At 38.2% G+C, this 24,709-nt stretch overlaps 1 protein-coding gene across 1 annotated transcript in view; it reads right to left on the bottom strand.

Annotated features, from left to right (window-relative positions):
• Positions 1-16,165, bottom strand: part of MAP3K4 (mitogen-activated protein kinase kinase kinase 4) — a 62,526-nt gene extending 46,361 nt beyond the window's left edge. The window contains exons 1-4 of the mRNA XM_026844562.1: positions 16,140-16,165; positions 10,737-10,927; positions 5,310-6,691; positions 847-1,089 (exon numbers count right to left, since the gene is read on the bottom strand). Coding sequence (XP_026700363.1) covers positions 847-1,089; positions 5,310-6,691; positions 10,737-10,927; positions 16,140-16,165 — 1,842 coding nt within the window. The remainder of the gene's footprint in view (positions 1-846; positions 1,090-5,309; positions 6,692-10,736; positions 10,928-16,139) is intronic.
• Between the last annotated feature and the right edge of the window lie 8,544 nt (positions 16,166-24,709).

Here is a 24,709-nt window from a genome sequence, read left to right as displayed (position 1 = left end):
ACTGAAATTTATTTCGGACCATAAAATAACTTAGCAATTGATTTTGGAGCAGCAGATAACTGGAATGTGAAATCATAATCGGCCCAAGAGCTTATTTAACTGTCTACCCTTAACAACCACCTGATAAAACCCCGATCTGGTAATGCTTGCCAGGGAGCAGGGAGATATCTTCAGACAATTTTAGTATATCCTGGATTAGACTTTGAGAAATGGCATTGATCTAAACAGCCTTCATTGTATCAGATAACCACCAGAAAATAAATTCTCATACAGCATTCTTAACCAGTGACAGGACTGACAATCTTGGGCTACTACTCACAGAAAATATCAGATATTTATATAAACAGTATGCTGGGAAAGAAGATTTTTTTTTTCATTTTGTTTTTTCCTTAAATCAACTTCCACTACTTGTCCACCACGTGTTTGCAGAGGTCTTACATTTGCAAAGAAAAAAGGATCAAATCAAAGAAAAAAAAAAAAATCTACAGACCCTTAAAACTGGTTACACTGCCTAAAAAAATAAAAAATGGAGGAAAATGTGCTGGGCAAGGTTATATAGCTTACAATGCAAATGGAACAAATACTGTTTACCTTTGCTGGCTGATAATTCTTTAATCACCAGTTTTGATTCCTGAAAGTCTAAATCAGAGAGGTATATATGACCAAGTGTTTATCTATGCAAAAACCAGATCTTCATATGAAATACAAGACTATTTATAGAAGTTATTACATAATTATACATTGTCATCTCTTAAACTAATCCTCTTTAAACAAACAATCTTATCATAACCAAATGACAAAGTAATTTCAAATAGAAAATATAAAAAAACCCCAGTTGTCGCAAACCTGTTTAATACTCAAAAGAGATGGTTCCCCAGCAGGTCTTTGTTCCAACCTTAGCTTGAGACATTCGTGGATAACATTGAGCAGGACTCGGCAGAGGACCAAGAATGCGGGTTCAAAAGATGGTAAATCCATGGATTTCAGCTCTTCCCATGATACAGTGCTGCATTTTTGCTCACAACAGGGTGGGGAATTTAGTAACTGCACGTAATCTGAACACAACATGGGATCTGGAAATTCTGAAAACTGTAACAAGAAATAGGTATCATGAAAAGGATCTTTAAATTCTTTAGGATTTAGCATTTGTTTAAAGCAACATGCACAAAAGTTTATTTTTAAAAGGTAAGAATCTATTAACTGGCAAATCGACCACAGAAGTTTCAATTTAGTTATTTTTTAAAAAGTGAACTTTTTTTTTTTTTAATTTGAGGATCACCAGGCTGAGGAAAACAATTATGGACCTTGAGAGTGAACGAGACAATCTCTTACTTTATGTTTCTGCTTTAAAGTAATTAAGGAATTCATTAAAGTTGGAGATCTGCTCACTACACAGGGAGAAACTGCTGTTTGAGGTTAATGACAAGCATACAAGTTAAGCCTAACATAATATATAGGAACATATATTCAAGTCATTGTTAAGATTATTGAGAATTTCAAAATATATTTAAAAAACAAATAAATCAAAAGGTCTACACTAATAACCACATCTAGAAAAACAAGTTTGCACTCGGCTGTGTCAGGTAACTAACCTCGTTTCTTTTCAGATACATAGCGCATATATTATATAAAACTCCATATTGTAAAGTAATGCAATATTCAAGAAAGTGTCACTAGCGGAATTGAACAAAACTACTGAAAAAATAACTTACAAACTTTGGTAGATGTTAAGAAATTGAAACTGAAATTTAAAAAGGAAGGTAAAATATAGAAAGATCAAGGTGTTTTTTTCAATTAATAAACTTATTTTCCATTTAAATGAAAGCTGCATTTAAATGAAGTGACATTTCTAATTAGAGAAAAATAATTGAAAGTATCCAAAATAGACATCCTAGATAACTAAACTATATACCTTGTGATAACATTCTAAGAAAGCTGCACATAGAGTCACTTTAGGATTTAATTTAGGAATAAAATATGAACTACAATATTTGTGCAGCTCTTAAAGATAACAACACACTGTACATCATCTAAGGATAAGATTTGTTTCAGATTAAGTTTGTTTTATTCTAATTCTCATTTCACAGCTCTTAACTATGACACCTGAATATCCTTCACTCATATATTAGACATAATCAACATTTTTCAGGTTTTTTTACAGTGCCAAAGTTATATAACATCACTTCAGAGGAGGAGAAAACATTACCAGAAATTAGATCAAATGATAAAGTTCTGGCTAAAAAGTTAAAATTTAAACCACTCTTAAGCAGAAGATTAAAAAATAAAAAAAAATTTAAAAAAAAAAAAAGAAATTGTTTATTCCCTTACACCTACACACACATTTTTGACATTTGTGCCTACAGTGCTGTTCAACTCTGCTTTCTCAGAAGAGCCACACAAACTTACAACCACTGACAAAGCCAGTTTTATTAGTTTGTTGGGTTCTTTTTTATATTGTGATGTTTCTCAACTGTCACAGGGAATGGAATAGCATATTCATTACTGTCTAACACTGACACAAAACATACTATACACTGCAGATTCTTAAGTGGTTTATAAACCCACTAGCTCATTATGCAGAGATAACAAACATGCATGAGTGGGGATTTCCTTTATACCTAGTTTAGTTGAAGTTTAATCACAACTTGATCTACAGTATAACAACTTATCTTTTAAGATGGTATACTAATGTCTTCTTTTTACTCTCTTTTAAAGACATGTATAGCACCAGAGCTAAAGGCTGTTATACAAAAAGTTTCATTAATAATAGATCATGAAAATACTACATTTCTACAACAAAATATTTATAAAATACAATCCTCATTGTGATATTAGTGTTGAAAAATTCAATTCTTATAAAAATATTAAAGAACTAATTTGTGAGCAAAAATAACATAACAAAATTGAATATATGTATTATTTAATTTTCTAACATTAAGGATAATTACATTAGGGCTTAGTATCAGACACCCAAACTTCTACTGTTCAATTCAACTAATCTTAACCTTCCGTAGACCCAATCTGAAATGCCTCAAGTGACTACCACATTCTTGTTAAAAACCCCCAAGAAAACAAATTCCAAGCCATTTATTGAGATCATATATAAAACTCATACTCAAAAGTGCAGCCAGCTAAATAAACCAACAAGCAAGGTACACAGGCTTAAATACTGTTCTACTAACACAACTCTGATTTTGTAAACTAAAATAAGAAACATTAGCCATTTTCTTTAAAAATCAAATCATACAGCTTCTATGCAAAACAGACTCTATAATGCCTAGAGCCTTATTAAAGTATCAGAGCCTATGATGAATGAAACTTGTACTTTACAGCTATCTGTATAAACACATGCATATATTTAAGATGAAATGAGCATTAAATTGGATACAGAAAAAGAATCCAGAAAGCGTATTTCAGATGAAAGATAGTGGTTTAAAGGAACAATAGAAATAAAAGTATGTCCAGAAATTTTAAGGTGTATGTACACACATAAACACAAAGTCAAGTTACAAAAATAACAGAACTAATAATGATTAAGAAAACACTAACAGCTGTGGCTGCATACAAATATCAAACTGATCTGCACTAAAAAAATCCCAAGACACTACATTCAAAGTACTGTCAGGGGCAAAGACCAAGCAATTCAAAACCATCTCTTCTATTTTAGTCTAATGTCATCTTTTGCTGCAGTAGGCACCACACTTCTTAAACAGTTTGGGGTGTTTTTTTGACAGCATTCTTTTAATTTGGGGGAAGGAAAGAAGTTTACAGTCTTGTAACATTCACCCTTAGTGATAAAATAATTTCTTGAAGGAGGACCATATTCCAAAGAAAATGTAATAACTACTGAAAATGAACATTCAAAGAGGTTGCAAGGGTAGAAGGAGAAAAGATTAACCTTACAACTTACAGAAGTCTTCCAATGCTAAATCACCAAAAAGTTTAATTCTGTGAAGCTGCAAAGAGTCTAGCTACTAGTGTTTCATTAACTTGTTACGAGAACCCTTATGAAGTCAAAACTTTTGAGGTATTCAGCATTTTCAAAAATACATTCAAAGTAGATTTCAGTATCCCCAAATTATGTTTTATTTCCTTTGGGTTTTTAAAGGTATTCCTACCTATATATTAAGCTGAACTTTCTAAGCATATATGGTTTGGGGGTACATTTGGTGACTGTAACGGGTACCTGCAAGTTTTCTTTAGGCATGACTTTAGAAATATACAAAGATTTTCTTATAGCAAAACTTCCTAGAACACGAGTCGAAACCAATTAGAGAATAAATAAGTATATTAACAACAGTACAAATAACAATTTTCTCAAAAATGAGTAACTCTATAAAGTTATTATCCTAAAAAAAGTAACCTCCAAGGGAGATAAACAAGTCTTGTTCCTTTTGCAAATGTGACAGTCAACACTAAGAGATTAGGTAATGTGTCAAAGACCACATGTGGTATCCATATTAGAATGGGCATGTTGGCTAAAAAATTCCTTCCTCCAAAATCCATTGTTAGCCACCCCCCCCCACTCCGTGCTACTTTATCGAGGAGGGCAAGTAATCCTTACTACTAGTTCTTCCTAATATAAAAATCCCTACTAGTTGAGTAACAGTTTATATTAAGAAACAATATTCTGCCTTGAAAGAATTAGTGACCACAACTTACCATATGGAACTTCAGCTACTGTCCTTAGTTTACTGCTTATTTCAAAATTTTTTTATTAACTCACAATCGTTCTTAAATGATATAAAATGACCAAGAAAAAAAATAAACTAAGAGCCAGCTGAAGAATGCAACATGCTAACATAACTTGCTTTCACAGATCATAGGTCAAGAGAGTCCATTCATTTACCCAATCTGGCCTCAAGCAAAACATGCCACCACAGTACTTTAATTTAGATGAGGAAGAATCCCAAACAACAGTGACGTTTTCATAAAGGATGTCTTGCAGAGAAATATCCAGTTTTGAAGACAAGAAAAGGAAGATGACCACTTTCATAGCTAATTTTTCTCATAATTCAACTTTTGTGCCTAATATTCCATTGTAATTTTCCAGACTTACGGTTTTAGACATCAGAAAATGCAATGAGCACAGATTTTATCATACAAACACTTGTGCTTCACACAAATTCTAGTTCGGGTCAAATGACAGATTCATTTCAGTGGAAGCAGAACTGGGCTCTTAACCATAACATACACTGTTTCAAAAAGCAACCAACATTTTCTTAACATCCCAATTCCTCCAGTTTCACTTAGAAACAATACAGCAGAGGAGGCACTCCTGTTACCCATTTACACTAGTAGCAACCTACCTCCAGCTGGTGATCACTCCTTACCAACGCCATACGGGCCCTTTGCAATGAACCATGCATTAGCTTGTGCAGTCTTAAAATTAGCTTCCTCAACCCCATTTGCTTCAGTGCTTTATCTACAAATGGCCTGTAAATAGAGGTCAAACAGTGTTGGCTGCAGCTTGCCTCAGCACTGCATTCTGGAATAACCCAAGAGGCAGAGTCATCCTCAGATTCAAGCCTATCAAGCCTCCTTGAAAAATGGTCCTGAAAGTCAAAATTTGGCTTATTAGTAAAATTGTTCTTGATGGCTTGTCTAAGTTCCTCCACATTCTCCTCAGAGATTTGTTCTTCACCATCACTCTCCTCTGTGCATGTTCCTGAGGATTCCTTTACTTCTGTCTCCCTATCAACTTCTTCATCCTCTGGATCATTGTCCTTAGATGGTCGGGGAGAAGGAATTTCAAACACTGGCCAGCCAATGTCAGAAAGATTTTTGATGCCCAATACAGTTCCCATAATCCTTAGTTTTTGATTTAAGTCTTTTGTAATATTTAACCATAGACAGAGTGCCTGCACTCTGTCTTGGAAGTCCTTTGCAGCATACTTTTCATAGTCCTTTTGAAGAGCCTGCAGAGATGGATAAAGTGCTTCTATATACTCTAGCAGCTCCATTATCCGCTTTACTTGCTCAAATGAGACGCGCTGGCGATGGAGGTGTTCATGGTAACTTGAGTAACCCAAAGCACTAGTTCCATGTGTTGCTTTGCAAACTCCTTCTCCTGAAGTACCATTGAGACTGGCTCCATTTTTTACACAGGAGAAGCTTCCATAGTTCACTTTGAAAGTGAGGATTTCATTGATTATATCAGGAATAGCTTGACGGGCTGCATAGAGATAGAGGTCTTGGTCATTAATGCTCCGGCCAGCATGCCAAGCTTGCAACTCCAGCCAGATCAGTTCATTGGATCGGTTCAGCCAGACAGAAGAGGTGTTTTCCTGTCCTCTTTGCTCCCTGTCCTTTTTCTTTGAGACTGAGGTAAGTTTTAACAAAAGCCGCAGGGTTTCAAAGAATTTCAAGCGGTCTGCCGGGCAATCAGTCCTAGAAGTCTGGCGTGCAGTTCTGGGTATTGGCATGGGCACTGAGACTGGAAGCTTAGCATTGCTACAGCCAAGGCTGAGGTAAGGCTTATTGAGATCAACATCTGGAATTGTTTTTTTTGGCAGAGACCCACCAACTGAGTCTAACATAAATGAGCACTGCACATTTTTCTTGTGATCTCGTTCTGTTGTCCTTAGAGTGTCTCGGATCTTTTTTCCTTGCTTATAGCTGTGCTCCTCCACATTCTCAATGGTTTTCCCATTGTCTTTATGCACAGACTGAGTCGGCACACTCATTTTTTCTGTAAGGAAAAAAAAGAAAGAATGTGACTGCAGCAACAAAAAAAAGCATCATTCAATCCAGCTCCTGATCACAACATTGTTTAATACCAATAAAACAAAATAGGCATGGGTAGATGTAAAATGTAATCTTGGAAGTTACCGTTAATATATCTAAGTCAACAGCAGCACCAAAGGAAATTTTTTTTCTCCTCTTGATTTACCTCTTGTGGAAAGTACCTCAGAGAATTCTCATTATCCTGAGTATGTCATCTACTGAGAATTGAGAACTGAGTATGATCAAAAGGGAAAGAACGGTTTCCAAGTTCATTTTCCATACATTTGGCACACAGCCTCCCAAACAAAAACTCAAAATGCAACACAGCATTATTAAGGTTTCCAAGTCAAACAGAATTAAAGAGACTCATGACACATGCAATTTCATAAAAACTGGAGCATGTATGGATTCTGAAATATAGCTTGAATGATCCAATTCTGGCTCTTGAGGGGCTTGATCTTAGTTATGGGAATGTCTTCATAGTCTTAATACACTGCCTTAACACCAGGAACCTACTTCCCCACTCACCTAACACAAAAACACTTGCCTTCCCCCTCACCACATAACAACAGCCCTTTCCTGCCTAATTGTGAAACCTCCTCTTCTCTTTCTGCTCTTTCCTCAGGAACAGCAGACCTTATCACTTTCTGTAGCACTAACAAAAGCGCTTCAGTCTAGGCTTTGCAGATCGGGACAAGAAGAATTGCTTGGTATTAAAACAGTGGTTCTCTCATGGAATTGGTGGCAGGTAGGAGAAAAACACCTGTATGTAGACCAGCTGCAGTCCAGGATCAGCAGTTAGAACACAACAAGATACACAATCACAAGGCCCCTACTTATTCAAGAACAGAAAAGACTTTCTGAATGGTGGTTGAATACTTTGTCTTCTTTTCACTGTGACTCTAAGGATTATCTGCTGCACATGGCTCATTCCCCACTCTAGAGGCAGTAATTTCCTTAAGAGTCTTTGCTACTGTACTCCTCACTATAACATCCATTAGTACCAGAAATACTAATAAGCTTATATGCAAAACAGGCCTGCTCGATGGAAGAATATTACCTTTCTATATATAGAAAAATCATGATAAAGATTCAGTGTACTTTTGGGTGCCAAAAATGGGAATAGCTATTGCTCAACATTTCAGAACACTGAGCACTTCGTGTTCAATGATCCCTGACTTCAACTGTACCTTGAATTCTCAAAAATTTGCAAACCACAACCCAGAATGAGTATCAATGTTATAAGTGTATGAGCTCCTATTATGAATTTTATTGCAGCTTTGTAATAAGCTTAAAATAATTTGTAAAACAAGTTCAGCTGTACTAGCAAATTTTGATTTACAATTACCTTTAGTGCTACATAGGGCAGATAGGTTTCATGATTAAGCAATGATCGATTGCTGAGAGGGGGCACATGGTAGAGTCTGAGATATCAAACAGCTCATTTAAAAAAAGACAAAAGGAACTTGAAGAACTTGATGGGGGTAAGTAAGTGGGGTGGACAGAGGCTCTCCTTCAAGTATGAAGTTGCAGAAGTTTGATACTACAAAGCACACTGAGGCACTTTTTTGCACAGTCCAAGAAGCTACCACTTCAGTAAGTAAGCAAGCACTGCTGGACTGACATTCCATACCCTCTGAGTCAAAAAACCAATCAGGAGATACACATATGCCTTAGGAACAACTCTAAAATGCATTTAGCTCAGAAAACATGAATCCCATGGGTCCTGGAGTACAGGAGAGATGGTTCAGAAACAAGTTTAAACAGATTATTGAATCAATTTAGTTTTTGATAATGCAAGTTGTAAGAAACTTGGCATGACAGAAACTAAACAAACATTGGAGATGAAAGTAAGCAAGCTCCTAAAGCCCAAAATTGTTTCAGTTGTCTAAATAAAGGGAAGATGCATTTCATCTGCGTTATATGTAAATGTCTGAAGAGTTATTTCAAGTTTACTTTTTAAACCAATTAGTTACATCAAACTAACCCCTGAATAAATTCTCTTACTGAAGTAAAACTAATTCAATCTCAGTAACTGCATGTGCATACACATTCAGAGTTAATCAATGAGTCCACTTCAAAGTTGTTAGCTTTGGGGCAGGGTTTTTTTTGTTTTGTTTCCCCCCTACCACCAATACAGAACAAATATTCCAAGATAGTACATATAGGCAAAGTTAAACAAAATGAACTATGGACTTTCCAGAAAGAGATATTTTACACAATATATCACTATCCAATTCATTAAAAAAACCCCACACCGTATTTTAAAGATTTACTTACCGCAATCAAGAACAGGATATTTTTATTCCAGAAGCAAAAACCATTCCCCTCACAAGCAGAGAGACCTCACTCCAAAACTCATAATGTATTAGCAAGGATAAACAACAGCTCCCCATTTCTCATACAGGTATCAATAGTATGTGCTCAGCACCAAATGGTCACCATGAAATACCATGCATTATAGTTGTTTAGTCTCACAATTTCTCTGTTTAAAAACTAATTTTTTTTAAAGCCCAGAAACAAACAAGAAAAATCACAGAAAGCAAGGAAAGTTAATACATAACTACCATATACAGACTTAATAAGGTTAATGCCGCATTAAAATAAGTTTAACTTAGCCAAAAGGCACAATTAAAAGCCAGTAAAAGCAGCTTAATTCCCATGCCTACACAGCTAGCTGGCAAGTATAAGGAGACTTGTCTCCAATTTAGCTCATGGAAGAGGTCTTTTGGCAAATGTTCTCTTTGCAGTGACATTATTCAGAGGCTGTATGAAACCAAAAGCTTTGGAAGATGCTTGGATGGTCCCTTCTTTTATTATGAACTTGCACTCCACAACTCTATGCAACTGAGGAACAGACTGTATTCCCTTATTCATGCTAAACCATTTACTTTCTTCTCTCCTACACTTTACCTTGAAAATGTAATCCCTTCAAGTAAATGTACTCTGTGACAACCTCTCCTGTTTCCTGCTGAACAATTTTAAAAAATTGCTTCCAAAATATTAACTGGCAATAGTCAAGCTGCCATAACAACTCTTGCAACTGACCTTGTCTGAGTTGTTTAGGTTTTTTTTAAGCAAGGAAGCAAAGCAAAACAACAAAAAACACCAAAACAAAAAACCTCCAAACCTAGGTATATTCTGTATGAAAATACTGAACATACAATCTTAAAAAAAGGGCTTTTTTGCATCCATCACAAGCTCAGCAAAAAATTGCACATATTTTCTTTTTTTCTTGGAAGAGCAGCTTGGAAAGATATAGCTACTGCATTTTTTTTTAAATTATCTGTTCAACAAGCAATTACCATATTCTATATCTGCTCAAAAATAAAGAAAGAAGAGCTTAAAATTTGTATTTTCACCTAAAACTGTTTTATTCAGTATTAGATATCATTACTTAGCAACATTAGGAAAAAAACATATGTCAAGTATCTTCTTTTTTCCCAGTCATGACTTTATGACTAAAGTATCAACAGAAGTAAGTAGTGGTAACCACAATTTAATTGCTTCAGTGACACTGAAGAAGTAAAGAATAATCACTAAAAAGTCTATTTTTCTATAAAACAGATTGTGAAGTGCTTCAGAACATGAAATTGGGGCAGAGAAGCAACTCCTACATTACTAGAGACCATAGAATCGCAGAAAAAAAATATTGGAAAATGAAGATAATTTTTTCCAACCTCCTGCTCAAAGCAGGGTTTATTTCAAAACTAGTTTGGTCTGCTCATGATGTTATCCAGTTATGTTTTGGAAATCTCCAAAGATGGAGATTCAACAGCCCAACAACCTCTGTGGCAAACTGTTCACTGACCACTCTCATGGTAAAATTTTTCTTCTAATACACAAAAGAGTTTTCCCTCGTCACAACTTACGACAGCTGCCTCCTGGCCTTTCACTGCATCTCAGTATCTGGATCCATCTTCTTTACATCTCCTCCATCAAGTAATGGTGGGCTACTACTATGATTTTTAAGGTCATTTTAGGAAAACAAAACAAAACACCACACCCACCTTTCAAGGTGGAGCGGCTAGCAGGTCTCCCAACGTTATTTTTCTGATGCTTAGTTGACATACGCTTCATCTGGCGGGGTGTACTAGGAGGAGAAGTTCCATAAAAAGTATCAGCACTTGCTTCATCTGATAATTCCTCAGGGTCAGATTCAGAGATCTTGCAAGTAGCATCTTCTGATGTGCACTCTTTCCTGTAGAGAACAAGTTAAACCATGATGTTAAAGATAAATAATTTTTACTTTGTTTAGAAAGCTAATCCATTGATAAATCCCAACAAATCAAGCTTTTGTATTTTCCTGCCACAGATGTGTATATTTATCCCAAGTTTTTTCACACCCATAATGGCAATTTTTCCATCAAGCAAGCATAAGCAACATACAAGAAAGAGGATGTACATACAGCCAGTGTCACCAGGAGAATACAGCTTAAACATACGTGTATATGTAATATATTTGTTTCTAAGAAAACTTGTGGCAAGCCTAAACTAAGAGGTACATGAAAAAAACACAGGTCCAGAAATACAAACATAATGCAAGATAGTTGATCTAATCAGCAGCAAAGACAATACCAGAGGTTTTCCCTTCCATCCTCCACCTCCTAACATGCATAACCATGAAGGTAACTTCTAAGTTCATTGACAAGGCTCTCCACCTTTCACAAAATTTTTATCTAGCATAGGAGACCTCTATGTATTTTATGTATTTCCCACTGATTTTAAGCTTAAGTTCAGAACTTTGGTTTTTAGTACCAAAAGAAAACAGGGTCTCCATAGTAAATTTTTAATTAGAGTCAATTACTTTGGTGCTTTGGAAAAAATACTGGTAAAACTTAAAAAGAAGTCAGAGCTCATGCAAACACAAAATTAAGATAATGTATATATCTTCTTCAAACCCCAAATCAGCTTAGGCACTGGATGCTCTATCACTGAATTCAACAGAAAGCATGTATCTTTGCAGGATTAGTACGTGTGTCAGCACAGAGCCCAGCAAGATAGCTTTCCAACCCCAAGTACAACTTTTCACTGCTATTACATCTAGCAGTATCTGCAAACATTGTAGTGTAGCATTACATACAGTATTAGAAAACATTTCATTATTTTAAAAATGTTGACTTGTCTTTGTCATTTTCCAAAGCTCTAAACTATTTTGATTTAAACTGGTCAAAGATAAAACTATAGAGTAACATTTCTTTCCCTCAGTGAGGTATAGGCCTTTTCCCCCAAAAAAACCCAAAACAAAACAACTGCATGGTACTACACAGTTAACCCTTAGCAATGGCACAACTCCATTGCAGAACAAGACGAAGTTCAGACTGCTATGATTTTGGTCTCCCTTTCTCCCCAGCCAAACACTCCTATAGCCTTTCTTTTGAGTCAGTTCTGGCACTCATAGAACTGCCCACTAAGCCAACACCAGGAGCTGATCTATTTGTAAACTCACATGGGAAGGAAAAAGAAAGAAGAAAAAAAAAAACAACAAAAAACAACCATTGGTTTTCATGTGTAATCTCTGGGCAAGCTCAAAGACAGCTTCAGCTTCATCTCTTAAGAGGTCAGATGTAAAACAACTATGATGGAGGGCATGCATGCACTGTTATATTAGGGCTTGCTTTAAAAATAAAATATGACAAATACAATAAATAAGTAATTGTATCAGATACCCTTTCCTTCCTCTGAGACACTTGCTCTGTCCCACTAAATAGAGTACTTCAGTAGAGTGGCAGTTGAGAACAATACCATGAATAGCTGGATCTCCTCTGCATGATCAAGTGACACACAGCAACGAAATTACTCTCAGACTGTGAGCAACCAAACTTCAGTATATTTTAAGCTGCTGACATACTAGAAAATTTTAAATTCACACATAAACTCTTTTAAGACAATTTTTGAACTGTATCATTGCCCTACCAATAACGTATCATTTGAGTTCTTCACAATACTAAAAAAGTCCCACAAAATTATGAAATCCTCTGGTCAATTAAGGTTTCAGGGGAAAGTAGATGGCAGCAGGACAGGCTTTTAACTTGTCTCACTATCTCTATATACCCATCTGATGCTTATCTACCCAGGGTAAATAGAGAGAAGGGAGAAAAAGGGAAGGAGGATACCAAGGCCGAAACAAGTCCCTAACTTAATTTCGGCCTTAGATGGACAGGCTGGAGCTCTCAATGATACCAAGACCTCTGACTTCTCCCAGACTATGGGAACCATTATCCCAGCACAGTCCTCTCATTTCCACCACTCCTCACTGGTGCCATACATGCAACTCTCTTGCTTTATCATACATCTAGTAGAAGAACATCTACCACTCTATCTTGGAGGAGTGAAAAAAAATGCAATTTGTCTCCATCCCCTCAAATATTTTATGTCTGAAGTAGGCATGCAAATAACACAATCTCCACTCTGGTAAAAGACATGGAGGCAAAGAAACACTCAACCTAAATCAGAAAGTGCAAGACTAGCATTAGTACATGGTAACTTCAATTTCACTTGAATCACAGGTGACATTTTACTTGCTACTATTTTTGAGGCAGACAAGGAATGTTGCTCATGCTCTAGTGGAGTGAGTCTAAGCATCTGCAAGAAGAAATATGCCAGAATATTGACAGCTAGTAAAACAGCAGCAAGACTAACAAAAAGATCAGATAATGTACTTTTTCTTTGCCTTTAGCTATAAACAGAAACAAATCCCTTAACATGCAGAACAGTTATGTTCTCTGCAAAGCCATGGAAACATTTAGTGTCTGAAATTACTGTTCTCACATTACAGCTTTGACAAGGTGGTAGGCAAGTTCACCAACTATTGTACATAAACATTAGAGGCTATCTAAGAAAAACGACTCAGGTGGTACTGTAGCACCACCTGTAGTCAAAGGAGAACCCTACAGTGAATTTGGCCATGACAACAACCACACGAAATCACCAATACATTTAGCCTAGTTTCCTTGATTTGGGAAAACGTGCTGTTTGTCTGCCTTCTAAAAATCTGATTTAATAAACCACTATTAGCCAAATATAACATAGAAGACTTAAATTGTTCCTACAGATCTTGTGAAAACAAGTGGATAAATAAGAGAAAAGGATCTTGTAAATGTAGAACTGGGAAAGCAGAACACACCAGAAAAATTTTATTCCTGAGAACTCCTGCAAACAGCCCTACCAAAGAAAAACTTAAGGCAGATCACACCCTTCTCATTTTGCCAAAGACAAAACAAGCACAAGAGACTAAACCACATGAAACAAAGTCATTAATTTCAGTGCTTATGGAACTATTTATTTTTTCAGTGATCTCACTGGCCTGGCAAGGATGAGGGTGGGGTGCTGATACTCTTGTTGGGCCTAGCAGAGTGGATCCTGCAGCACTCATATTAGGTCTCACTTCCAAGTCAGTTTTAAACCAGGACAAGTTACATTATAAAAGACCAGAGAAAACACTATTTTCATAGAATTGTAGAACAGTTTGAGTTGGAAGGGGCCTTAAAGATCCCCTAGTTCCAACGCCCTGCCATGGGCAGGGACACCTTCCACTAGACCAAGTTGCTCAAAGCCCCGTCCAGCCTGGACTTGAACACTGCCAGGGAGGGGGCAGCCACACCTCTGGGCAACCTGTTCCAGTCCCTCATCACCCTCACAGTAAAGAATTTCTTCTTTACATCTAATGTAAATCTGCTGTCTTTCAGTTTAAACCCATTACTCCTCATTCTATCACTATACTCCCTGATAAAGAGTCCCTCTCCATCTTTCCTGTAGTTCCCTTTAAGTACTGGAAAGCCACTATAAGGTCTCCCCAGAGCCTTCTCTTCTCCAAGCTGAACAACCCCAACTCTTCCAGCCTGTCCCAGCTACCTGATCATCTTCATATGCCTCCTCTGGACCCGCTCAAGCAGGTCCATGTGCTTCTTATGTTGAGGGCCCCAGAGCTGGACACAGGACTACAGATGGGGTCTCCTGGGAGCAGAGCAGAGGGAGAGAATCCCCTCCCTTGACCTGCTGGCCACACTCCTTTTGATGCAGCCCAGGATACGGTTGACGTTCTGGGCTGTGAGCGCACATTGATGGCTCATAGTCAGTTTTCCATCCACCAATACACCCAAGTCCTTCTCTGCTGGGCTGCTCTCAAACCACTCATCGCCCAGCCTGTATTTGTGCTTGGGACTGCCCTGACCCATGTGCAGGACCTTGTACTTGACTCATTGATCTTCATGAGGTTTGCAGGGACCCAGCTCTCAAGCCCATCCAGGCCCCTCTGGATGGCACATCCCTTCCCTCCAGCGTGTCAACCACACCACACAGCTTGGTGTCACTGGCAAACTTGCTGAGAGTGCACTCAGTCCCACTGTCCATGTCACCAACAAAGATGTGAAACAGCACCGGCCCCAACATCAACCCCTGAGGAACGCCACTCATGAGTGATCTCCACTTGGACATCGAGTTTTTGAGTGCAATTCTTTGAGTGCAACCATCCAGCTAATTCCTTACCTACCACATGGTCCATTCATCAAATCCACATCTCTCCGATTTAGAGACAAGGATTTTGTGGGGAACAGCGTCAAATGCTTTGCACAAGTCCAGGCAGATGGCGACAGTTGCTCTTCCCTTATCCACCAGTGCTGTAAGCCCATTGTAGAAGGCCAGCAAATTCATCAGGCATGATTTGCACTTAGTGAAGCCATGTTGGCTATCACTAGTTACCCTCCTTGTTTTCCATGTGCCCTAGCATACTTTTGACGAGGATTTGCTCCATGATCTTGCTGGGCACAGAGGTGAGGCTGACTGGCCTACAGTTCCCCAGGGTCTTCCTTTTTAAAAATTTGGGCTCTGTTTCACCTTTTCCAGACAGCGGGAACTTCACTGGACTTCTCATATAGCATGGACAGTGGCTTGTCCACTTCAACTTCCAGTTCCCTCAGGACCTGTAGATGCATCTCATTCCATGCACCTTCAGGTTCCCTAGATGGTCTCAAACCCAATCTCCTTCTACACTGGGCAGTTCTTCTTTCTCCCAGTCCCTACCCTTAACTTCCACAGCTTGGGCAGTGTGGCTGGAGCCCTTGACAGTCAAGACTGAGGCAAAAAGCTTGTTGAGTACCTCAGTCTTCTCCATATCCTGGATGATCAAGTCTCCCTTTTCCTTCCAGAGAAGGTCCACATTTTTCCAAGTCTTCTTTTTATCACTGAGGTATGTGTAAAAGCTTTTTTTGTTGCCTTGACATCCCCGGACAAGACTTAATTCCATCGGGGCTTTGGCCTTCCTAACCTGATCCCTGGCTACATAAGACAGTTTTTCTGTATTCCTCCCAGGCTACCTGTCCTTGCTTCTACCCTCTGTAGGCTTCTTTTTTATGTTTGAATCAGCTTGTCCAGGAGCTCCTTGTTCATCTATGCAGGCCTCTTGGTGGCCTTACCTGATTTCTTCTTTGTCGGGATGCATCACTCCTGAGCTTGGAGATGATCTCTGAACATCAAATCAACTTTCTTGTGCCCCTCTCACCTCCAGTGCTTTATCTCATGTTGCTGGGCCAAGTAGATCCCTGAAGAGGCCAAAGTCTGCTTTCCTGAAGTGAACGTTTTCCTCTTGTTTTTAAGTGAGTAACCTCTTCTAAGAGTATAACGATCAAACCTCTTCACCAGTCTGACAGAATTGATTAAAGACCATAAGCTGGTTCTTTCCTCAACAGTCACTACTTTATTTGTTTCTTGCTATGCCTGATGAGAGGGCATGAAGTCTGAAAGTATTCAAAACACCCTCCAATCTCATACCTGAATAATATACATACCTATACTGTGGGATCCAGTATGACTTACTTAACATTCAGATACTATTCTTTTTCTAGATAATTAGTAAGCTGATGATTTGTTAAAAAACATAGCAGATTTATCACAAAACATGCAGCACTAGAAGTCACATTACAAAAGAGCAATCATGCTCTACAGAACCAGTTTTGTTAGCAGCTGACATGATAACTGGAGCTGGCTGATTTGCTTAAAGGCAGGCATAGGTTGCAACTCAAGTTTAGAAATTCAGCATACTCAGTTTAGGGTTTGTTGCAAAGACCATAATCTTAACTCAGAGTTCAAATCAATGACACTGAACACCAGTGAAAACCTTATTGTACAACAATGCACTAGATATTTACAGTCTGAACTAAAGCAACTACATCAGTTTAGTCATGCCAGTATCAATTTTTCTCATCCAGATGACACCAGACATATATGATCATCAGCAAGAACCCTCTGGTATTAAAAGCAGTTATAGTTTTAACAGATTACTGACACAGCATTTGTAACATTTTTGTGCTATTTACTTCTATGAACTAACCAAAGACTAAATCTGCAAACCTGTAAAATGCACTGCTAGCAAACCTAAAACAGATTATAGTATTGGTTATTACACAGAATTATTGGTTCCTAAATACTGTTGCAAGTAGAGTTGAGAAACATTAGTCAAAGCTAATTTATTGTTTGCTACAAAGAACTGAAGGTTTTCTCCCCCACAGCCAGTGAAAATTATCCTAATCTTAATTAGGCATAAACCCAAGAAGTGAAAGAAGTGTGACAACTGAAGCTCCTATTTGTCAAGGACACTTTAAACACAACAATTAGAAAGAAAACTGGAAGTGCATAGTTTTCACATCAGTCTGTTTACAGGCTGGTCCCAGCTTCAATTTTAATGAACAGAATGCTTCTCATCATTTTTTTTCCCTAGGAATATAGAAAAGGCTGTAGCCAGGATTCATCAATCAGGAATACTGGGAAAGCTGCAAGAGCAGTATGGTAAACAAAAATACCCCAAAAAAAACAAAAACAAAAACAAAAAAAAACACCAACAAAAACAACTAAACACCTTGACAGCTCTGAAATGCAACAAAAACTAAATAACCAAGACTGTTTTCAACAACTACTGTATGTTACACCAGGGCACACCTCAACCAGAATCTGAAGAGACAGAATACAGAACTTCTTCAATGTTTTTTTTAACAGAGTCAAAATGTTGGCAATGTATCTACAATTCCAGTTCAGTCATGAAAACAGAGATACATCTTCTAGATTTTCAGAGGCCTGCAAACAAAAATAGGAGAGAGGGAAAACTGAGATATAAAATTTGAAGCAGCAGGACAGGGAGCAAAAAGTCTGGCAATTGTTGCTGTTTATAAAAGCCATGAGCCTTTAGAAAAATATAGTCATTTATCATTAAAAATAAGTGAATGCACAAAAAGACCACTGAAGATCACATGGGGACATGTTAAAATTAAGTAGGCTAACACTAAAGAGTATGATTTTTAACCAGTATAATTTTTTTGCACTTTACTGAAGCATTATTCAAACTCTCAAAGTTTGTAACAACCAATAATAAGAGGTCGTGCTAAAAATTGAGAGCTATGTGGAGAAAACATTTTTTTAATCTTCCCTTTCTATCAGCTACCCTTGATCCTCTAAGAAGGAGTTCAAATGTATCAGGCTCTTACATAATTAACTCAGGTTCGGCCACTGCCTATCATCCCACGTGCAGCTTAAAAGCTTGCTGAGAATCAGAGCAGTAGAGGTCAACTGATCGGACTACAAGCGCAGAGCAATACATTTGAGTTATGCAATTACAACGCAGTAGCCAGGATAATCACTCACCACTACACTTACCAAGCTGCACCCTCCACAGGCTGCTGCAGTAAACAGCTTCCTGCAGTTTTAAAGACATCACACCATTCACATATCAGTAACGTTCTTTCTCAACTCTTTCGATGGCGTCCTGCCATTCCCATACAGGGAGCTGCAAGGTCTGTACAAAGTCCACCACCAAATTACCAAGTACTTGTTCTTGACACTCAGTGCCTTTGTTTTAAAGGCAAAGTATCTATTTTTTAACTTATGTTCCTTAACAGGGATTCAGCTTGATAATTAAAGTATGTAGGAAGACAAAGCTTCATTAGCCTGTTCTTCATAATGTACACTGTCAATCAGCTAAGGTAGCAGTAAACACAGGCACTACATGTTACAATCAAGTCTTTTTAAAGCTAAGTGAGCTCTCCCTAAATGTAGTTGCAACCACTCTATTTCAAAGATAAACAATATCCTGACAAGAACATAATTGCAAATTGTTATCGTCCCATTGCTGGCAATGCAAAAAGCAAATAGGATTTTTAGGTCACCATCTCTGCATCTGTTAAAACTGCAAAACAAATCCAGTTAAGAGCTGCTAAACACCACACACAACACAACTCTGGAATCAGCAGCTCTATGGAGCAGTACTGGGTTTTATCTGTATAGCACAGAACATGACAGTACTCCTGGACCAATAGCACTAGGAAGGACCTTCATTAATCAACCTGCAGCACTTTGGGAAATTCTGACTGAGGATGAGACAACCTAGTCAGGAAAACATGATAAAATGAACTGAAGTTCTGCTCAAGTACAGGACTGCTATCTGTAAACTCCTAGTGTATGTATGTTCCAACATTATGAATGCATCACACACTCCTATTTTTTAATCACCTTTAAAAAATTCCCCATTGTGAGGGAAGCTATAAGCTTAAATAAGTGGGCTTGGTTCTGAAAAGTTCCTGATCTGAAAGCAGAAAGGACTATAAATCCAATTTTGTATACAGTCTTCTCTTAGAAGGATCTGATACATTTTTGAATACTAAAAGTAAATGCTTGCAGCTGTTGCATTCAAAGCAGTTATACAAACTGCTGTAAGGGCAGTAAAAGAAACAGTAACAAAAAACCTTGAAGGAAGGACTATAGTGCAATTCCAAGGAAGACTTCATTAAAAAGCAAGAAAAAAAATCTTGTGGGTTTTTTTTATTATTTTTTTACAGAGCAGCAGGAATTTCCTCACAGTTTGTGCAAATAAAACTATTTTTTTTCTAAATACACTCTGCGTACATCTGTCACAGTGCTGGGGGGTGGGGGGCGGAGGTGCAAAATAGCCTGGTTAATAGCAAGATACAAAAATTCTGTGACTAGTGTGGACATTTAAATGATGTACATGTCACACATTCCTATTGCGACTCTTCCTCCAGAGAGACACTAACAAAAAAAATTGTTCACATTAAAACCTAATGTGAATGAATCTTCCTTGGGGCTATCACAAGTCAAATGAGGCACATGGTTGGGAAAAGCCAGCATGGATTCACAAGGGGAAATTGTGCTTGATAAACCAGATCGCATTCTACAACCAAGTAACCTCCTGAGTTGATGTGGGGCGAGCAGTGGACATTGCCTACCTGGATTTCTCCAAAGCTTTCAATATGATTCCCCACAGCCTCCTCACCGATACATCACAGTCTGGACAAGTGGTCTGTGCAATGGATGGGGAACTGGCTGACAGGTCGCACCCAGAGGGTGGTGGTAAATAGCTCCTTTTCAAACTGACAACCTGTCAGGAGTCGGATCCCCAGGAAGCAATACTGGGCCTAACACTGTTTAGTATTTTCGTAAGTGATCTGGATGATGGGATCAAGTGTATCCAACAAAGTTTGCTGGCATGTGGGGAAGTTTGCAAACTGAGTGGGGAAGTGGACACCTTGGAACAGAGCGCCACCCTGCAGGAAGACCTGGAGAATCTGGAAGAGTGGGCTAACAAGAACTTTACAAAGTTCAACAAGGACAAGTGCAAGGTCTTGCACCTGGGAAAACATAATCCAGGAGTGCAGCACAGGCTGCAGAACAGTGTGCTGCTGCGGCAAAGAAAGCCAAGAAGATACTGGATTGCATCAACAACGGTATCACCAGCAGAGATGAAGAAGCCATTACCCCACTCAGTGCTTGTCAGGCCACACCTGGAACTCTGTGTTCAGTTTTAGTCCACGCTATACAATAAAGATGTGAACAGGCTGGAGAGGGTCCAGAAGAGAGCCACAAAGATGATCAAAGGACTGGGAAGCCTGCCATAAAAGGAAAGGCTGAGAGAATTGGGTTTGTTCAGCCTTGAGAAAAGAAGGCTTAGGGGAAACCTTATCACCATGTTCCAGTATTAAAGTGTGGCTACAAGGAAGACTCACTTTTTACAAGGAATCACAGGGAAAAGACAAGGGCTAACAGGTACAAATTACTCCTGGGGAGATTCCAACTGGGCACAAGAGAAGAATTTTTCACCATGAGAACCATCAGCCACTAGAATAATCTCCCAGGAAGTGGTGGATTCCCCAACACTGGACACACTTAAGATTCAGCTGCAGAGGGTGCTGGGCCACATTGCCTAGACCATGATTTTGCCAAGAAAGGTTGGACCAGATGATCCTTGAGGTCCCTTCCACCCTGGTATTCTACGATTCTAATACTGACATACAGTAATGGAGATAGTTGACCTTGTATTCACATTTGAATCTCATATGCCTCATCTTAGCATTTCTGAACAGTCAATGTTAAATATTAGTTCCCAGTAACTTCTAATTGCTGCCAACATATTAATAGCTCTTACTGTTACACACTTGGTAATACTTGGTAAGATTTTTAACAGTACAATTGAATTTGACCGGAAACTAAAGTCATGCCTGGCTTTAACTTGGGCAAATTACAGGAAAACACCAAGTTTTGGGTGTTTGTGGTTTGTTGTTTGTTTTTTTGTTGTTTTTTTTTTTTAACAGGAATCACTATCACAAAGCCAAGTTACAGATATAGTCCTTAAAGTTTCTCTAGTGTAAAAAAACTTACAAGAACAGAAAAGTCTTCAAATTATAAGGGTGAATGCAAAAAGCACTGAGATTCCTCTATTAAAGACCTAGATCAGCTGTCTCCTGAAAAAAAAAAAAAAAAACCACAACAAAACACCACACTTTATTACTTTTAGAAAATACCACTGCTCAACAAATGAATACCCATGGTTTTGGGTAAGGAATTGGAAGGAGTATCCATTACCTGTCGCCTTCCAAAATTTGAGGGAGAGCAAGAGCACACAGACCTATGCCACATCCCACCAGTAGAACAAAAAGCACTGAAAGCAACTTTGAGCTGGAGGGGAGAGCAGTAACAAAGGCTTTGGTGTTCCAAGCTTTCTGCTCACGAGGATCTTGTAGACATCACTTTATTCTAGAAAAAAGGCATCTAAATAACTTAATTTACAATAAAACCTGGCAGAAAAACACCTAACAGCAATCTCACAGTGGCAAAGGGGAACTTCAGAATATCATCTCTTATGACATGAAGGCTGTTATCAAAAAATGCAGGGAAGGAGGACAAAATAAAAAAAAATTCTCTAAAGCCCTTGCAACTCTTCCTTCAGTTGGTAAGTAAAAAGCAAGATTACTAACTCCTTTCATTTCTCAGTACCTGTTTTTCAAGCGTGTGTCTCAAACTCAATCTGTGTATCCCTATGATCACCCTTACATCTGCACTCTTCTTGCTTTCTACAGGTGGCTAATCCTATCTAGTTAAAGGCATCCATTTCCCATCTCTTCGGAAAGCTAAAATATAAATATTTATGAGGGTCACATTCAATCTCTCATCGATTTCGCTATTATGTAAGGCACACCAATGTCAAGGCTAAAATGAATGGGAAAAAAACCAAATTGAAACTTATCTTAAAATTAGAAGAAAGCTTGAAGGAGACAGAGATGCTAAATGACTAGAAGTAACCTGGGGAAACGAAAAAATATTTTGTCATGTTGTCATCTTAAAGCAACATCCTAAGGCAAAAGTCTACTGCTTTTCTGTACTCACTAATATTACAAAATAATGTTTTAAAGAAGAAATAGCATCGGCACAACAACTTCAGTTTTAAGGAATTTTCAAATTCAAATTCAGTTGTACATAGCTACATTTTTCCTCCCAGAGGAATGAGGAGAAGACAGTATATGTGAATAGTTGTCTAGTAGTCTAGAAATGAAAAACCATCTTACTGGGTGTGCAAGGTTTAATCCTTGCTGGGATGAGAGAGCACGTTGCTGTTGCCCCTCCCCCACCCGCACCGGTCGGGCTGGAAGTTAAACACCGACCCCGGCTAAAATAACAAGAAATTTAATACAACATTGTGATAGAACAATCTGAACAACAACAGTATCAATGGTCACAACAATAAGCAGCAATAACAGTGAACAAGACAAAAGATATACAGAGAAATACTGCTAAATGATCAAGGAGAAAACCCAGGACGTGTATGGCAAAAACCAAAACCAGAAGCGAAAGTAAAAAGGCTCCGCCCCTGGACCTGACATCAGCATGGTGTGAATAACCCGGCTGGAGATGCCTTCCCCCTCTCTCTCTGCTGGGGAAAACTTTACTCTATCCTGGATGAACCAGGACACTGGGGAAAAGTGGCACCTGGAGGGTGGTATTACTTAGAGATAATTTTACCATTTACTGCTGATGCTAACTGAAAAAAAGCACTTACATTTTTCAGCAAGTAAGTCTGCAGATGCAAATTTTACAGATTCTACATTTTCATTAAAACAGGTTACAGCAGAGAAGTTTTATGAGCACAAGAAACATGAAGTAATATTAAAAAACTTTAAAAATCAAGTATAAAATGTAATGAAGTTTATTCACACAATTTTCTACTGGGATGAAGTAAAGAGCCTCAGAAATTACCAAGCCTATAGTTCATCTGACAGCAAAAAGGGAACTTGTTCCAGTGCACCTTTTGTCTCCCAGGTTGCACACCCCCGCCCTGTCTGCGTAGACACCAACAATCATGTGAACTCTGTCACCAACTTGACAGGGAAAAGAAACAAATTAATTTTTTGGTGCATCAGTTACCCACCAGGTCAATAAGCTGAAGTGAAAACTCTACAGACATGTGACTGCTAGAACCAGAAAGAATGTAGTGGAGGATCTCGGCTTCCTCTTGGGGAGAGACCAGGTAGAAGCAAGCAACCTGATGCTCCAACACATTAAGTGTAATGTGAAATTGTACCCTCAGTCACTCTCTTCTGGCTACAGCTGAAGCAACTGATAAGATGCCTGTCCTTTCTGCTTCCCACTGACACTTTGTCAGAAGTGATCAGCCCCCAAAACTCACAGGTAACTGAAAGTACAGACCCTAGTTCTTCATTCATCCTGCCAAAACAATCCAATTTAGCTGGAATGTCTTTGTTAGAAAGATTTTTGCAACTTCAACCCCTTTCATTTTGATTAGACAAACAAATGTACTTCACGTTACGCTAGCAAGTTTCATATGGCAGATATTCCTAGTTGAGGGGAGGGAGAGAGCGACGTTAGGATATGAGAATAATAATTTCTATTCTGGGACAGCTGCAAAACTAACATAGTCTTTTTAATTCAGCAATGATTAAAGCAAAGTACTTGGGCAGGAAGATGCTTAAGGTAATACTTTTATTACTATCAAGAATTGCTTGAATTCCATAATTCCAGTATCTTATTTACAAATGAACCTGTGAACAAGGGTTCATCAGCATAGAAATAATTACAGAAACACTAAAACTTCATTAGTAAATAAGCATAATGTAATAGTAGCCCTGTAATAGCCACACTTTGTTCACTATTTACACCTTCTTTATCTTTGAAGACTAACCTGTAGCATGGCTGCACAAATGCAAACACCAAATACTGCTAGGAAGCCCTTACCTACATCTTGTCACCTCCTTGCAAACTGTGTGTTTACTCTACAACAGTTCTGCTAACAGTTAAGCACCAAGTACATTAAATCCCAGGTCAGCTGAGGCCTCAGAGCAGTACAAAGTAAGTATTTCTGCTGCAAGATGAACAGTGGTTTGTAGCAAGACTTCTCTGTGACAGAACAACCACACTTTCTGTAGAAATCCACAAGGAAAAGAAGTCATTATTGGGGAAAAAGACTAAGGTAAAGTTTAGAGCTAAACAGTTAATCTTTTACTGATTCCCAATGACATCTCTTCCCCCTTGGTTACTCTCAAACTGTTTAACTAGAGTAGAAGGACCCACCAAGTGTGAACACACTTCATTTCCACAGTAGACTTCAAGCATATGACTGTAGACAGTTCCCCCCATTACAAAGTTTCTTACAGCACTACTGTACTGATGAACAACATTTATTTTGAGAATT

Source organism: Athene cunicularia (assembly GCF_003259725.1).
Source record: "Athene cunicularia isolate RWA chromosome 3 unlocalized genomic scaffold, athCun1 chr3_part1, whole genome shotgun sequence".
Classification (NCBI taxonomy): Eukaryota; Metazoa; Chordata; class Aves; order Strigiformes; family Strigidae; genus Athene; species Athene cunicularia.
This window is presented reverse-complemented; position numbering and strand designations above follow the sequence as displayed.